The sequence below is a fragment of the Ranitomeya imitator genome, chromosome 5 (assembly GCF_032444005.1).
Source record: "Ranitomeya imitator isolate aRanImi1 chromosome 5, aRanImi1.pri, whole genome shotgun sequence".
In the NCBI taxonomy this organism is placed as follows: Eukaryota; Metazoa; Chordata; class Amphibia; order Anura; family Dendrobatidae; genus Ranitomeya; species Ranitomeya imitator.
In genome coordinates this window covers 476,525,643-476,541,020 of record NC_091286.1, presented here as the reverse complement: position 1 = coordinate 476,541,020, position 15,378 = coordinate 476,525,643, and the positions used below count along the sequence as shown (strand labels likewise).

The 15,378-nt window shown below is 41.7% G+C and overlaps 1 protein-coding gene across 4 annotated transcripts in view; it reads right to left on the bottom strand.

Annotated features, from left to right (window-relative positions):
• The window catches only part of PHC3 (polyhomeotic homolog 3), a 179,695-nt gene that overhangs the window by 79,785 nt on the left and 84,532 nt on the right, over nucleotides 1-15,378 (bottom strand). For all 4 annotated transcript variants that reach the window (XM_069727342.1, XM_069727345.1, XM_069727343.1 and 1 more), the window contains exons 5-8: nucleotides 14,782-14,940; nucleotides 8,894-8,995; nucleotides 4,359-4,599; nucleotides 646-1,517 (exon numbers count right to left, since the gene is read on the bottom strand). In XM_069727342.1, the coding sequence (XP_069583443.1) occupies nucleotides 646-1,517; nucleotides 4,359-4,599; nucleotides 8,894-8,995; nucleotides 14,782-14,940 (1,374 nt within the window). The remainder of the gene's footprint in view (nucleotides 1-645; nucleotides 1,518-4,358; nucleotides 4,600-8,893; nucleotides 8,996-14,781; nucleotides 14,941-15,378) is intronic.

The following is a 15,378-nucleotide window of genomic DNA, read 5'->3' as shown; positions in this document are numbered from 1 at the left end:
GACATGAAATTCTCACTAGATGTCATAACAACCCTTCCAATCCACACAGGCAAATACATCAAACCACAAATGTCCATAAATTAAGGTATGTGTAATAATGGCACAGGGAAATATGTAATAATGACACAGGATAAAGTATTGAACACACTTACGGAAATCTATTTAATACTTCGCAAGTTAGAAAATTGGTGACGTGTTCAATACATATTTCACCCACTGTAGCTGTCAGATGAACAACCGTGCACTCAACCGATAGCTATCTCATGTTTATGGGGGCCTTTATTCATATGCAGTTGCTCATATTTATGTGTATAGGTGATAAGTATTGAGCCTGTAAAAAAAACCTTCTATAAGGAGTAAATGCAACAAAGACTCCCTTTCTGTTGCCATACAACCTTCCATCTGGGTAAACATAGCCTTTATGTCAGCCATCCCAGTCATTGCAAAATTAACACAATAATGCTGAAGATTTTAGTTTTTTAACAGCTGGACACTACTGCTTTCCTTTTTTGTTAGTGTTTTATTCCTGTTTAGGAACAGCCACTTAACAACCAAATATGGAAGTTACTGTGACAGGTTGCTGCTCTTTCCAGATGTTTAGCTGCATATCTGAGCAGAGGTGCCAACCTCATACTGGTAACTTACCACTGGTGTCTCCACTTGTGCTGATGGTATGTGCAGGTTTACTGCAACGGTCTGAGGTGGTGGAAGTGTCTGGAAAGGCAGCTGAGCGAGAGCTTCGGCAGCAGGAAGTTCTTCTTCTGTTAGTAATGCATTCTGCACCAAGACCTGGCCTGGAGTTAGGATTCCTGGCTGTACCGATATGGCCTGTATGGACTGTAGAGGCAGAGACTGGAGCTGGGAAGCGGGGCATGCAGGCAGATTTGGGGAGGTTGCTATTGTTGATGGCAAGGACTCTAGTGATGAATGCATTGGGTCTATGGGAGATAGTAACTGTTGGGCAGTGGATGCTATTGTTTGTTGATGTGATGTTCCAGTATGGCTTCCTGGGGTCACTGTAGATGTGCAATGTGTTGGAATGACAATCTGTGGTGATGGATGCAATGTGCTCTGTAGATGTGTATTTTCTCTGGTTGGAAGTGTTGACTGCACTAGCAGAGGCGGCTGAGAATGAATTAGGGCTTGTGGGTGAATGATTATAGTTGGAGACTGACATGGGGACTGTGCTGGTGAGGGTGACACCACTACAGACTGCTGAACAGCGGGTGTGAGTGTTGGAGATGGAGGAGGAGGAGTTGGGGCTGGGATACTGTGATGGGCATGAGCACTGCTGGGAAGGGACAGGAATGCCGGACTCTGAATTGGCACACAGTGTTGGGCAGAGGAGGAATCCAAGGCTGGATTATGTAAGGTAATGGTCTGAATCTGATGCCGATGTTGTATCTGCTGCTGCTGTTGTAGTATCATTTGATGATGCGACAGCTTTGGGGGATCGGGGTGAAGTTGGATTGTTGGGTGTTTAACCAAAGGATGTGGCTGGACTGCCGAATATGACACTGTGAAAAGAAATAGCAAAATATGTACTAAGCAAATCAAGAAGTGTTTCATATGAGTTATCCCTACTAAAACTAGTGAATCTTTTACGACATGGTATTCATCACATACATATAGTATTCGTCTCTTTGTAACAGCCACTTAACAAGGTGGAAAATATTGTCTCTTTGTTGTGATACTGAAGTCAGTAGCAGACGTCTGCATTTCTAATAAAAGGCGTCCTATTACAGCCACATTTCCCAAAAAGTTGGGTGGGATGGGAAGATGGGAGTGTTAAGTGTAGAACTGGCAGAGTCTGAAAGCATACAAAATGGACTATAAGGACATAAAAATGGCTACTATTGTAATAAGCTTTCCATATAGTCATGGCTGAAAGTGTTGGCACCCTTGCAGTTGTTCCAGGAAAGGAAGTATTTCTTCCAGAAAATTATTGCAGTTACACATTTTGTTATACACATTTATTTCCCGTTTAGAGAAAAAGGCACATTAGATATAATTTCACACAAAACCCAAAAAATTGGCAGGACAAAATTGTTTGCACCTTTCTAAAATTGTGGGTAAACAACTTTTGTTTCAAGCATGTGATGCTCGTTCAAACTCACCTGTGGCAAGTAACCGATAAACCAGAAACCAGGTAAGAAGAGTAAAAGTTGACTCAATCTTTGCAATGTGTCTGTGTGTGTCACACTAAGCATGGAAAACAGAAAGAGGAGAAGAAAACGGTCTGAAGACTTGAAAACCAAAATTGTTGAAAAATATCAACAATCTCAAGGTTACAAGTCCACCTCCAGAAATCTTGATGTTCCTTTGTCAACGGTGCACAAAATAATCAAGTAGTTTACAAACCATGGCATTGTAGCTAATCTCCTTGGACGTGGACAGCAGAGAAAAATTTATGAAAGGTTGCAGTGCAGGAGTGCCCGGATGGTGAATAAACAGCCCCAATCAAGTAGCAAAGAAATTGAAGCTGTCCTGTAGGCTCAAGGTGCATCAGTATCAGCGTGAAGTATCTGTCGACATTTGAATGAAATTAAACACTAAGGCAGGAGACCCAGGAGGACGCAACTGCTGACACAGTGACATAAAAAAGCTAAACTGCAGTTTGATAAAATGTACGTGAGTAAGCCAAAATCCTTCTGGTAAAGCGTCTTGTGGACAGATGAGAGTAAGATAGAGCTTTTTGGTAAAGCACATGATTCTACTGTTTACCGAAAATGGAATGAGGCCTACAAAGAAAAGAACATAGTTCCTTCAGTCAAATATGGTGGAGGTTCAAAGATTTTTTTTTGGCGGTTGTTTTGGTGGTACCTGAAATAATGTTCCGTCACTGCCTGACGTGTGACTACCTGACATGATGTTATGTCACTGCCTGACTTGCGACTACCTGAAGTAATATTATGTGACTGCCTGATGTGTGACTTCCTGACATGATGTTATGTCACTGCCTGACTTGCGACTACCTTAAGTAATGTTCTGTGACTGCCTGACGTGCGACTTCCTGACATGATACTGTGTAACTGACATGTAACTGCCTAACGTCACCTATTCCTAAATATACTATAGAACAGACATGCTGTTCTGTCTGAAGTCGCAATGAGCTAAAATTACCAAAAATTGTTAAACACAGCATTCAGAATAAGCCCTGTGATCTGCGATGGGACGCAATCTCATCGTTAACAGCGGCGGGTGGATCACGATTCCACCCGCAGGTGCTGCAGGCACATGTCAGCTGTATAGACTAGCTGTCATGTGCTCAGAAAGGAGCGGGCTCTGGCGCTGAGAGTCATGGGGAGTCCGATGTGAACATACTATTAAGCCCTACGTCAGAAAGGGGTTTTTTATGGGAATACAGGTAATAGAAATGTTACACTAGTCCTACCTGTATGCTTCATATTAATGGTCTTGTTGTGGAGAAATGTTATATTCTTTATGTTAATGATTTCTCTCAGGTCCCGGGGCGTGCGGGAGGACGTGGGGAGAGCATTTTATCGGTGAACACACCAGAAGTCACAGTGATTCACCGCTGCTTGAGCAGAGGATCCCTGAATGCAGTGCCCACAGAAGGGAGAATGAGGTATATATTTCTAATGGAGTGCAGGCCGCAGGCGCAGGATTCCGGGGCCACACTGCACCCCCCGAAGCCTGGAAGAAATCATTAGCATAAAGGCAGAATATAACATTTCTCAGCATGAAGACCATTAATATGAGGCATACAGGTATGACTAGTGTAACATTTCTATTACCTGTATGCCCATATTAATAGGTCATATACGTCCCGGGGGGGAGGGTGACCGATTCCCTTTAAATGTTGAAAATTTTCTAATCAGAGAGGAAGAGGACTAGAACTCTAGTGCCACCTATTGGAAGTAGCAATCCGAAAAGTCAATATCGACTCTCTAAAGAGCCTTGTAACATGACTTAAAATAAAAGCCAAAACCAAAATCTCAATTTGCAGACACTGTGTTTCGGGGTACTCCCCTCGTCAGAACAAAGTGTGAGATCCAGTTTGGCTGTTGCAGAATTGCCACGGATTTTCTGTGAGATTTTGCTATGCAAAAAGTGAAAGCTACGGTAATATCTGCACAAAAATACTCTAAAGCAACACCCACTGATTTATGTTTCTAATATTGCTAGTTCATTTAGAAGCATTCTCAGACTGCCATTGTGCAGCTATTCAGGTCAGCAATTAGCCACAAAACAAGACCTAGAAATTCTAAGTGAAGCCTGATTTTGACTTACAAATACTGATGTGAAATACTGACCAAATACTGAAAGTGGCAACATAATATACTTGTAGTTTCACACTGAAAGACCGGATAAAAAATGATTGTACTAGAACTTGCCTGGTGCGAGCAGCTGATGTAAACTTGCTGTACGTGTTACTGCTGTGCAGCGGGATTCTGATCCAGGACTCTCTCCTTTACGGCTTGCCTCATAAGAATCGGTGTGTATGGTTTTAGAACTAGTGACGGTGGTCTTATGACACATAGCAAGGGACTGGTCATGGTTATTTATTTTCGGAGGACTGTTTTGAGGGCATGATATCTCCAATATTGGAGGGTTACGCAGTGTTAAATTTTGAACCTGAGAAAAAAAATATTAGATATACTTGTCAGAAAGTAATTCTTTAAAGCAAATGACAAAGTTCAAAATATAATAAAAATATACATTTTTATTTATATTTTCTACATATACAATCAAACACAACCAAATCCTCACTGGCTACCCATTCGCTACAGGGTCCAGTATAAACTCATCTCTCTCACCCACAAAGCTCTCCACAGTTCTGCACTGCCTTATATCTCCTCTCTGTCTATCGCCCTAGACGTGCCCTCCGTTCTACAAATGACCTATGACTAACATCCCCCGTAATCTGAACCTCGCACCTCCGTCTCCAAGACTTCTCTCGTGCTGCGCCAGCTCTCTGGAATGCGCTTCCCCAGACAATCAGACTGATACCTAGCCCCGACCTATTCAAGCGCGCTTTAAAAACCCATCTCTTCAAACAAGCCTACCAAATCAACTACTCAGTAAACTAACTTTGCCCTGTTCCCTCCTTCCAAATATTATTCTGAATCTGCACCCTACTATTCATCTGTCTCCACACCCTCCATGCACATGATAACTGCACTTGATACTTGACTATTGCACTTAAACACACGGGCTGATGACCGGATCATGCAGCTTTATATGAAAATCCCTATTTATTATAATTGCCAGACCTGAAATAACAAGCACTTTTCACCTATTGTGTCCCCCCCATTTCCTTGCAGATTGTAAGCTTGCGAGCAGGGACCTCACTCCTAATGTCACTGTTTAAATTGTCTTAACTTGTATTGAATTTATTATCTGTACATGTCCCCGCTTAATTGTAAAGTGCTGCGGAATATGTTGGCGCTATATAAATAAAAATTATTATTATTATTATTATTATTAATCCTCTAGCCAGTTTACCATATTGTAAAATAAAATGGAGAGTCCCATATTCTAATGTTATAGCAAATCAATAGTGACCTCCATGTCTTGTGCATCGTACTGCAACACAACCTAATGCACGTAAATGGGGCCATGATGCAGGGGCAATGTCTTCTTCATAGGGTGACCAGGAGTGTTGCTGTGTCCCAGCAGTAAAGGTACCGTCACAATCAGCGACGCTGCAGCAATATAGACAACGAGCCGACCTAAACTAGATCGCTGCAGCGTCGCTGTTTAGGTCGCTGTAGAGACGTCAAACACAGCAACTCCAGAACGATGCAGGAGCGATCCAGTGACCTAACGGTGACTAACTTCTCGTTCTCGCTGGTTGTTAGCTCCATGTCAAACAGCCGGAGTGTACCGATCCGACACACATCTAGGGGCCCTCTGCTCGTTGCTGGCGTCGTTGCTTTTGATGTCAAACATGACAATACACACCGACCTGGCGACGAAATAAAGTTCTGGACTTCTAGCTCCGACCAGCGATGGCACAGCGGGATCCAGACCGCTGCTGCGTGTCAAACACAACGATATCGCTATCCAGGACACTGCAACGTCACGGATTGTTGTCGTTCTCTTTGCAAAGTTGCTGAGTGTGACGGTACCTTAAGACCCCCATTATCAGTAAGAGATGACATCTACTGAACCATTACCCCCAGCCATGTGTAATCACTCACTATGGTGGGTACAACTTCCTATATTGTTACAGAATCATAACCATAAAGCGGGGGGTAGTTGATCTACTGATACCAGCAGTAATCTATGGGCAGCACGGTGACTCAGTGGTTAGCACTGTGGCTTTGGAGGTTTCAAATCCCACCAATGACAACATCTGCAAGGAGTTTGAGTATTCTCCCCGTGTTTGTGTGGGTTTCCTGTGGGTTCTCCGGTTGCCTCCCACACCCCAAAGACCTACTGATAGGGAATTTAGATTTGAGCCCCAATGGGGACAGTGCCGATAATGTCTGTAAAGCGCTGTGGAATTAATGGCGCTGTATAAGTGAGTAAAATAAATAATCTAGGATATACATGGGTATAGTAAACATTTTTGTGGAAACATAGGTAAAATTAAAAAAAAATTGTAGTATATACTGGAATGCTGTTGCAAACCAAGTATCCCTTTCACTGCTGTAACAGGTGGACAGCAGTGTCCAGTGACAATGAAGAATTAACAAAGAAATCACATGAGATCAAAAGGAGAAGATAAGGTCAGAAATAGCACATTTAAAATATAAACTAAAGTGTATTTGCATTCTAAACACCTAATATTATTTTTTCAAAGAGTCACAAATGTGATCTCCAGAATAACCATTTAACAAAAATTATTCAAGACATTTTGCAGGCAAATATTTCTGCGGTCTCTCCCCCTTTAAAAAAGCGATAGAGCGAAACGCGCGTCAAGGGTGGTGGGAAGGCCACACACGTATCCTGATCCACCATGGGTAAGCTCATATTGCTTTTAAGATATGTGTAATGTTGGGACACTACGGCGTACTATATGCTATGGGACGCTAGTCCTTTAGAGGTGTCTCCTTATCATAGGAGCACGTGTTACCTGTTAGGTCTTTGATTCTTACCCAGATTATACTATGGATGTGTGCCTTACCTCTTAGTGTACTGGCTGGTTTTCCTCCTCTCGACATGTTGGAATTTTTTATGTATTTTTTCCAGTATGTATAATTATTGTTTTTGTATGATATTTCCTGAATTTGTATACTAATAAAATTGTTATATACTCTTTTACAAATTTTAGTGTCTATGCTCCCTTCTTCGCTAGTGCATTATACATGGGTTTAGTAAACATTTTTGTGGAAACATAGGTAAAATTAAAAAAAATTGTAGTATATATTGGAATGCTGTTGCAAACCAAGTATCCCTTTCACTGCTGTAACAGGTGGACAGCAGTGTCCAGTGACAATGAAGAATTAACAAAGAAATCACATGAGATCAACAGGAGAAGATATGGTCAGAAATAGCACATTTAAAATATAAACTAAAGTGTATTTGCATTCTAAACACCAAATATTATTTTTTCAAAGAGTCACAAATGTGATCTCCAGAATAACCGTTTAACAAAAATTATTCAAGACATTTTGCAGGCAAATATTTCTGTGGATGTGAATTCTTTATAAGTGGGTGCTTGAGGAGAGATCACAAGGGGATATGTCATGAGTCTCTCAGTAAAACAGCTTCAGTATCAATCCTGATATTTTGGAAGGTAACATTATTAAAAAAAAATAATGAAAACAAGTTTTCACATTTTTTATTTGAACTGATTGACTGCTTCTAGATTCCATTTTGTAGGTCTCCTTAAATAAAAAGTTGGCAATCCCTCAATCACTTTCTTGCAGCTTCTGAGAAGACTTGGTTCATGAAATTTGCAATATGATCTGTAGGATTTGCATCCATTGAGCCACAAAATCAGTTGTTTTATGGAGATAAGAAACATGATATTCCACATCTAACTTGCAAATCAATTTAAAAGGCAATCTGTCAGTTAGATAAAACCCTCTCCCCAACCCAATCTGCTAATATGGGCATTAAAGTTTTTGAAAGATAAATCTCTAGACACCTTTATATTTTCTATCTGTTGCTGCATTGCTGAAAAATCAATATTTTACTTAATGTGCAAATGAGGCATCAAGTGCTCTTGGAAGTGACAGAGCAGATTCCGAACCTCTGCCGCCCAAGGTTGTTTGCCGTCCCAGCACCAGCTCAATATGTGTTTGACATCAGGCGCCAAGCAAGGAAATCAGACAATGAGCTACCAATCAAGCTATAGAGGCTGATGTTGGGCTGGGAACCGACCCACCCTGGGGAGACAAAGGCTACATATGTGCTCTGTCACACACGGAGCACTTACCACCTTATTTGCACATGAATTAAAATGCTTATTTCTCGGCAATGTAGCAACAAATTAAAGATATAAAGGAGTCAATTGATTTAGTTTTCAAAGACCTACATGCCCATATAAGTGGATTGTGGGAAAATGATCTTACTGACAGATTCCCTTGATATCACATCAAAATAGAAAGGTCCTTTTTTCAATATTTTGGCACACCGTTCGAAGTGCACCATTTTGTGCATGAAGATTTTTTTCCTTAGGTAAAACTGAAAAAAATAATTAAAACTTAAAATTGGCCCAAGATCCATTATCTCATTTTGTTCTACCAGGCTTTTATTACAACAAAAGTTGATGGTTTGACATAAGCGCGCACCAAGCCAGCTCATGTCTGGCAATTCATATGATTTTTACTTGTCTAACATATCATAAGTTGCGGTTTCTACTGAGGGTAGTTTTTCAAGTTTGTAGTGTATTGCTGTTGCCTGGACTGCATAAGCTATGCACTTCAAGTATGGATATCTTGGGGAATTTTTTTTAAGGTTGCTTACATTTTCTTACCTGGGTGGCAGAAGGCTGAGTGGAGGTTGAAGGTGCAGATGATGAAATCAATGGAATGTCAGACTGTACAGTGGCGACAGTGGCTGCCGGAGTGAAAATCAGCTGAAAACACGGGAAAAGATCTCAATTTTTAATCGTTTTTAAACCTTACCAAGATCTGTGAATGGCAATAATAAAAAGTTAACTTCTATACATTTAGATTGGGAGCCCCAATGAGTAAAGATGAGGTCTGTAAAGCGCTGTGAAATTAATGAGATGAGATAAGTGAGTAAAATAAATAAATACACCAGGTTTCATGAGTAGAATAAAATACAGGGAGAACCACTAAAAAATGGGCCCAAATACTCTGTAATAACTCTCGCAAGGATAAAGAAATCTGAATTAAAAAATGTGCTTCTCAGTCTATGGAGCTTCAAACCAGCCAGTTTGCCCCTGAACAGGAGTGATGATGTAGATCCCCAACAGCCGACACAACATTTAACCACCATGTAAGACTTCTAGGTGCAGTCACTCTACGTTTCGTAGATGGCGGTGAACAGTATCCACCTCTCGTGTCTCCCCTTTTCCTCATAGATTGTAAGCTTGCGAGCAGGGCCCTCATTCCTCTTGGTATCCATTTTGAACTGTGATTTCTGTTATGCTGTAATGTCTATTGTCTGTACAAGTCCCCTCTATAATTTGTAAAGCGCTGCGGAATATGTTGGCGCTATATAAATAAAATTATTATTATTATTATTATTATTATTAACAGTATATTCATGGTGTGAAGCAATGGGATCACCAATTCTTTTAAGTGATGTCAAAGTGAATTTAGGAATAGATGTACCGGTAGTTTGTGACATAACCTCAAAGTGTGTTATTCAGGAGATGGTACAGAATCTGGGAACAACGGGATCACCGATCCCTTGTCATAGCAGTGTCGGTCAAAAAATGGCACAATGACACTGCAACATTAATCCATTTGCCACTCAATAAAATCCACTCCATGATCAAAAAGTTGGTGTATGGTGCGCAATGTCTCGGTTGTGTATGATAGGCACCATTTTCTTTGACACCACCATGAGCACTGGTGTTCCTGGACATTTTTGAACAGTTTGTGAATCAACTGAGTACTTCTAGCAACAAGGAGCAACTTATCACACATCGGCAAGGAGCATGACAGAAATCGAGTCCTTTTTCAACAACAGAATAATTTCAAAGTGGCTTTCACCACCATGGTCGCCCGATCTGACACCACTAGACTTCTCCCTTTGGAGCATGCTCAAAAGGAAAAGTTTATCAGAACAAGCCTCATACTGTGTAAGATTTAGAGAAAAACATCAGCGTCGAAATTTGGCAGAAAACAGATATCTCTTTCAGTGACACACGTAATACAATTGATTACAGATACGGAAAGATACGTAGCATATTTTTTGGGTTCAGACTGTTTCATCCTAATGAGAGCTTAAAAGAATATTTGGGCCTCTTTCAAGTCAATCACACTGTGCTATCCCTAACAAAACAAAATGGTTTCAGGTGAAGGAATTTCATAAAATAAATCTCACTAAGTAAATCCCTGTTTTGAAGCCACTTCAAATATTGCAAGCAAATTCGTCTTCCATTAGAACTTTACATTTGAGAAAAAGACACACAGCTCGCAGATGAGCCGAGTAATCTGACCCCTGAACTCAGTCCTATGTTATAAAGAGGACTTGGAATGGCATGGCCCAATCTACAGGCTGTATTTCATGCCATCAGTTTTCAATAAGGCTATTAATAAATTAAGAATTTAGGAACTCATCGTAAAATCTCTTTCTCGTAGTCTTTGTTGGATGCAGGAATCTTGGATTAGTCTCCTGCCACCTGGAGGCGGACACTAACAATACAACTTAACACCTCCTCAGTGAGAAAGCAGTAGAAAAAACAAAAGTACTAAAGCACAAAAGAATGAAAGAAAAAGAATAACCACCCCAAGAGAAAAAACAACTAAAAATGTATGCCAGAGTGGGCAACAAATTGTGGGTGCCGTGAAATAAAGATTTTTGATACTCACTGTAAAAACTCTTTCTCACAACCTTCATTGGAGGACACAGGAACCATGGTTGTATATACTGTCACCAGGTTGACACAAAGAAAATAGGCTACACCAAGCTATTCAGTTAGTGCAAAAGCAGTAGTAGCACAATCAACCTTTCCCCCCTCCCCAACCACCTGTGTCCCCCAATGAAGGCTACGAGAAAGAGATTTTACGGTGAGAACCAAAAATCTTTATTTCTCAGTCGCTTCATTGGGGAACACAGAAACCGTGGGATGTCTTAAAGAAGTCTCTAGGGTGGAAAAACTAATACCAGTACTAAAAAAAAGCAATTCTTCATGTTATTACCCGAGCAACTACAGCCTGCAGTTCCCTTCCTGCTAAGACTTGCATCCCTAGACGCAAAGTTAAGAGCTCCACAAAGATGTGGACTGAAGAGTAAGTTGCGGCCCTATGGAATGGAATAACAGATGCTTGAAAGTGTAAGACCTGGGAGGCTTTTACCCCACAGGGGGAGAGAGTTGTGCCCTTGCAGGACTGAGCTATGCTAGTCCGACCTTCTGCATTAGCAGACTGAAACCAGAGAACAATGGTAGCACTTGATGTGGTCTGACCTCGGCCATAGAGTATCAGGATGACTCACGACATCTGAATGACAGAACGGAGCTGTGAGAGACAGGTAGAACTGCACAGCTCTGCCTACGTTAAATTGGATAAGCTAAACTGAATAGATGGATGTCGGCTGCCCAGGAGTAGCTCATTAGGGAGGAGTCAGTTGTTTTTTTTAAACTATGAAGTATTCTTACTGTCAGTCTCCAGGTGGTAGCATATAAGCCCATGGTTCACGTCCATCTCAATGAAGAGAACGAGAAAGAGATTTTACATGAGTACCAAAAATCTTAATATCTTGGTCACTTCATTGGGAGACACGGGAAAGCTGTCCCTGAGTCGGGATAACAAAAAATAGGATGCTGTTACAAGAGAAGGATTCACTCTTGCTTAGGTCGCCGCTTGTGCGATTGTTGCCTGCAACACCTTCCTACAAAAACTTGCGTCGCTGAAGCAAAATTGAAACTTAGAAAAGGTATGAACTGATGAACAAATAGCTGAAAAACAGAGTTGCAAAATAGATGCCTGAAGACGGCCGGTCCAGGAGGCCCACACAGCCCATGTAGTGTGCGCCCTAAACTCAAATGGGTTAATTCTGGCCTTCGCCATATATGCTTATAATGGCAGATCATATCCCGCAAGCAATGGTCCCCTTAAAGGCAGCCAGTCCTCTGTCCAGGTATTCCGGAGTGACAAACATGGAATCTGAACATCTGAATGGAGCGGAGACTGACAAGTGTCGCCGCATGGCTCTGACAATGTCCAGTTTGTACAAAGCTCGATGAACGGGTGTAGAGCAGAAGGAAATAAAGACAATGTCGGTAGAAACCCGAAACTATCTTACAAAGAATAGATGGAAACCGACCACAATATCACCTTTTCCAGGTGTTGGATGAGTTAAGGAGCCAGTTCCAAAACCATCCTCAAGGAGGTAATGGCTATAAGAAATCCATCTTACAAAAGAGATGGAACATAAGATGTCTCTAATTGGCTAAAACAAAATTACACCGGCCTCGCGTGTGCCACTCTATAGAGAAAAGTCTCAACTTCTGGTATAAAGATCTCTCTGATAGCCAATGTGGAAATTTGGCATTTGAGCTAAGCAAAGGCTGCATGGATCATCTATGTGCATGGCCCTGCTGGTCCTGTGTAGCTGGTAGGTCTTACTCACTGTGGACAGCGATCAGAGTCTCAAAAACAGAAGATACCATAAGCCAGGGGTCCCCAACCTGTAGCTTGGGAGCCACATGTGGCTTGCGGTCCCATGAATTGTGGCTCGCGACTGTCTGCCAGCTTGGTGCATTAGCTCAATGTCTAGCAAACTGGTATGAAGAGCACATCTCAAAATGGTGAATTTTGTGAGTAGCCCTGCACAGAAGTGCAGATCTGGATGCACATTTACTGGTCTTAGGGGTTTAGAGATGTTTTAGGTATGGTACACTAGAAGATGGTACTACTTGTTAGAGGAGATGCTCAAAGCTGGATGTGACAGTGTGTTGGGAGTCCTTGATGGGAGAATACTGAATGGGGGTATTGTAGGAACCCATGGATCTCAGCTTACTGCTTTGGGGTTGACACTACTTCGAAGGGGTGGGAGCTGGATGTGGCTCGCGACCCTCTCTCAGTGCTGAATGTGGCTCGCGACCCTCTTTCTAACCTGAATGTGGCTCTCAAGGTCAGAAAGGTTGGGTACCACTGCCATAAGCAATCATTCCACAACCATAAATAGGGTCTGGGAAAACTTAGCTAACTCAACTACAGACTAAGTCAGTACCCACACAGTCAGCCAGTACCCACACAGAGATGGACAGTCACTCCTCACGAGACACAGGGCTTGATTAACACCAACAAAAATAAGCCTTCCAGGTGCAATGGTAGCTATGCTGTGAGGAAGGCTTTCATGCTTTAATCATAGTCTAAATAAATGGATCCAACAGGTCTGGTGCCCTCAGAATTGCAGCTTCAACAGCCATGCCATTAAAATGAGCGACTGTAAATTCTGATGGAAGAGTGGGTCCTGGAAAAGAATATATTGACAATAAAGAAAGCACATATGGCGTCTGCCAGGACACTGATCTTTTCTGCAGAACAGGATCATCGAGGCCCGTTCGGGATTCTTTTGAAGGCTGGATGGCAGTGACAGAGATGGAAACAGGTTTGGTAGTGTGAACGGAGAACAAGGGATTGCCAACGCATCAACTGCAACTGCCAGTGGCTCTCAAGACCTGGCCACAAACCTCAGCACCTTGCAGTTTCGCCTGGATACCATTAGATCAACATCGGTGTCCCACCAAAGACATATCTGGTTGAAGACTTCCAGATGAAGAGCTCACTCTCATGCGGATATTCACTGGACCCTTATCCATCCTAAACCGCCACGCATACTTTGAATGGCAGGAATAGGCTCCCTATCCTCCACCCCACTCCTAACCCGGGGGAGGAAGGTGGAGCAGTTGAGGGGAGACAAGGAGGGGAGCGGAGAAAAGGGCACCTAAAAATGTCGGGAGTCTCAAAAACTACAGAGAGGGAACACGAGTACTTGACTAGGCCCTCTACTCCAAGACGCTGCATAAAAAAAGTCACAACACCAAGAAAAATGACATCAGGGAAGCCAGCGCAAAGCAGGGCTTCAGTCAGGGACATACTTAACTGTTCTGAAGAAGCTTGATCCTGCAGCTAGACATCTGGAAGTCCAGAGTCAATCTTCCGCTCTGTGCAAATGAGGGGCAGACATCAAAAATAACAGGACCGACCTCCCCTTGGTAACTGATCGCTGGCTACTTTAAAGTAAACAGTCCTACCAGACCGATGAGAGTGGATACAGGCTGACCAGGACAGGTTGTACTCTCTGTCGCTCTGTGGGGTGAAACAGAGTGGCATCACGATACCCATCCTAACGATCATCTGAGTTCTAAAACACAAAAAGAGGGATGGTTAGCTTTTACTCTAACCAAGACGAGACTTGACCAATGTCTGCCTCCGCATGACACTAAGCTAAATTGAAGAGGCCTGGTGCTAGCAGGCAGTGTTTAGTCTGCTGGGGAGGAGCCAACCTTTTTTGTTAAGATGTTATTGTCAGCTTCCAGGTAGCAGCAGACTAACTCATGGTTCTTGTGTCCCCCAATGAAGCAATTAAGAAATCTTTATTTTTTATGTATAATATAAGCAATAACCACATCATAATATCAAAAATATCCAGAAAAGAAAAACACAGATTAAAGAAACAACATATTATAACAAAGCTAGATAAAAAGCTCCATCTTACCATTTGGGCGCGTAGATACATCTGAGCCTGACTTGCACTCAGAGATGGAGAAGTACTTCCGAGTAACATTGTTTTCTGTGTAATACTGCTGCTGGTTGTACTGGATGATTGTGATCGACTTACAATTTGCGTTGGAGGAGGTGAAGTGGATAGGTTAAGCTTGACAGAAAACAATAAGTGAAACTATGAGACTTCAATAACAGATCAGAAAAAAGTACTTCAGTATAAATTATATGTTAAATGTCTGCTAATTAAAAAACAAATTGGTTAAATTTCAAAGCAGAAAAAAATGAATTTATACGAGTTTCCATTTGCGATAATAAAGACAAGTTACAAAAGAGAACATAGAAAATGATAAAATAGAATAATATCATCACCAGTTTAGGAAATGCTACCTTAGGGTATGTGCACACATTAAAGGGAACCTGTCTCCAAGAAAATGAGGTCCAATCTGCAGGCATTATGTTATAAAGCACGAGAAAATGAGTAGACTGATAAATAATTTTGTGAGAAAATATTATATTCAGTATTACCTGGGTTTTCATCACTTAAACCTCTGCTTTTATTTGGATTTTGGATCCAGTGGGCGAGCCTATC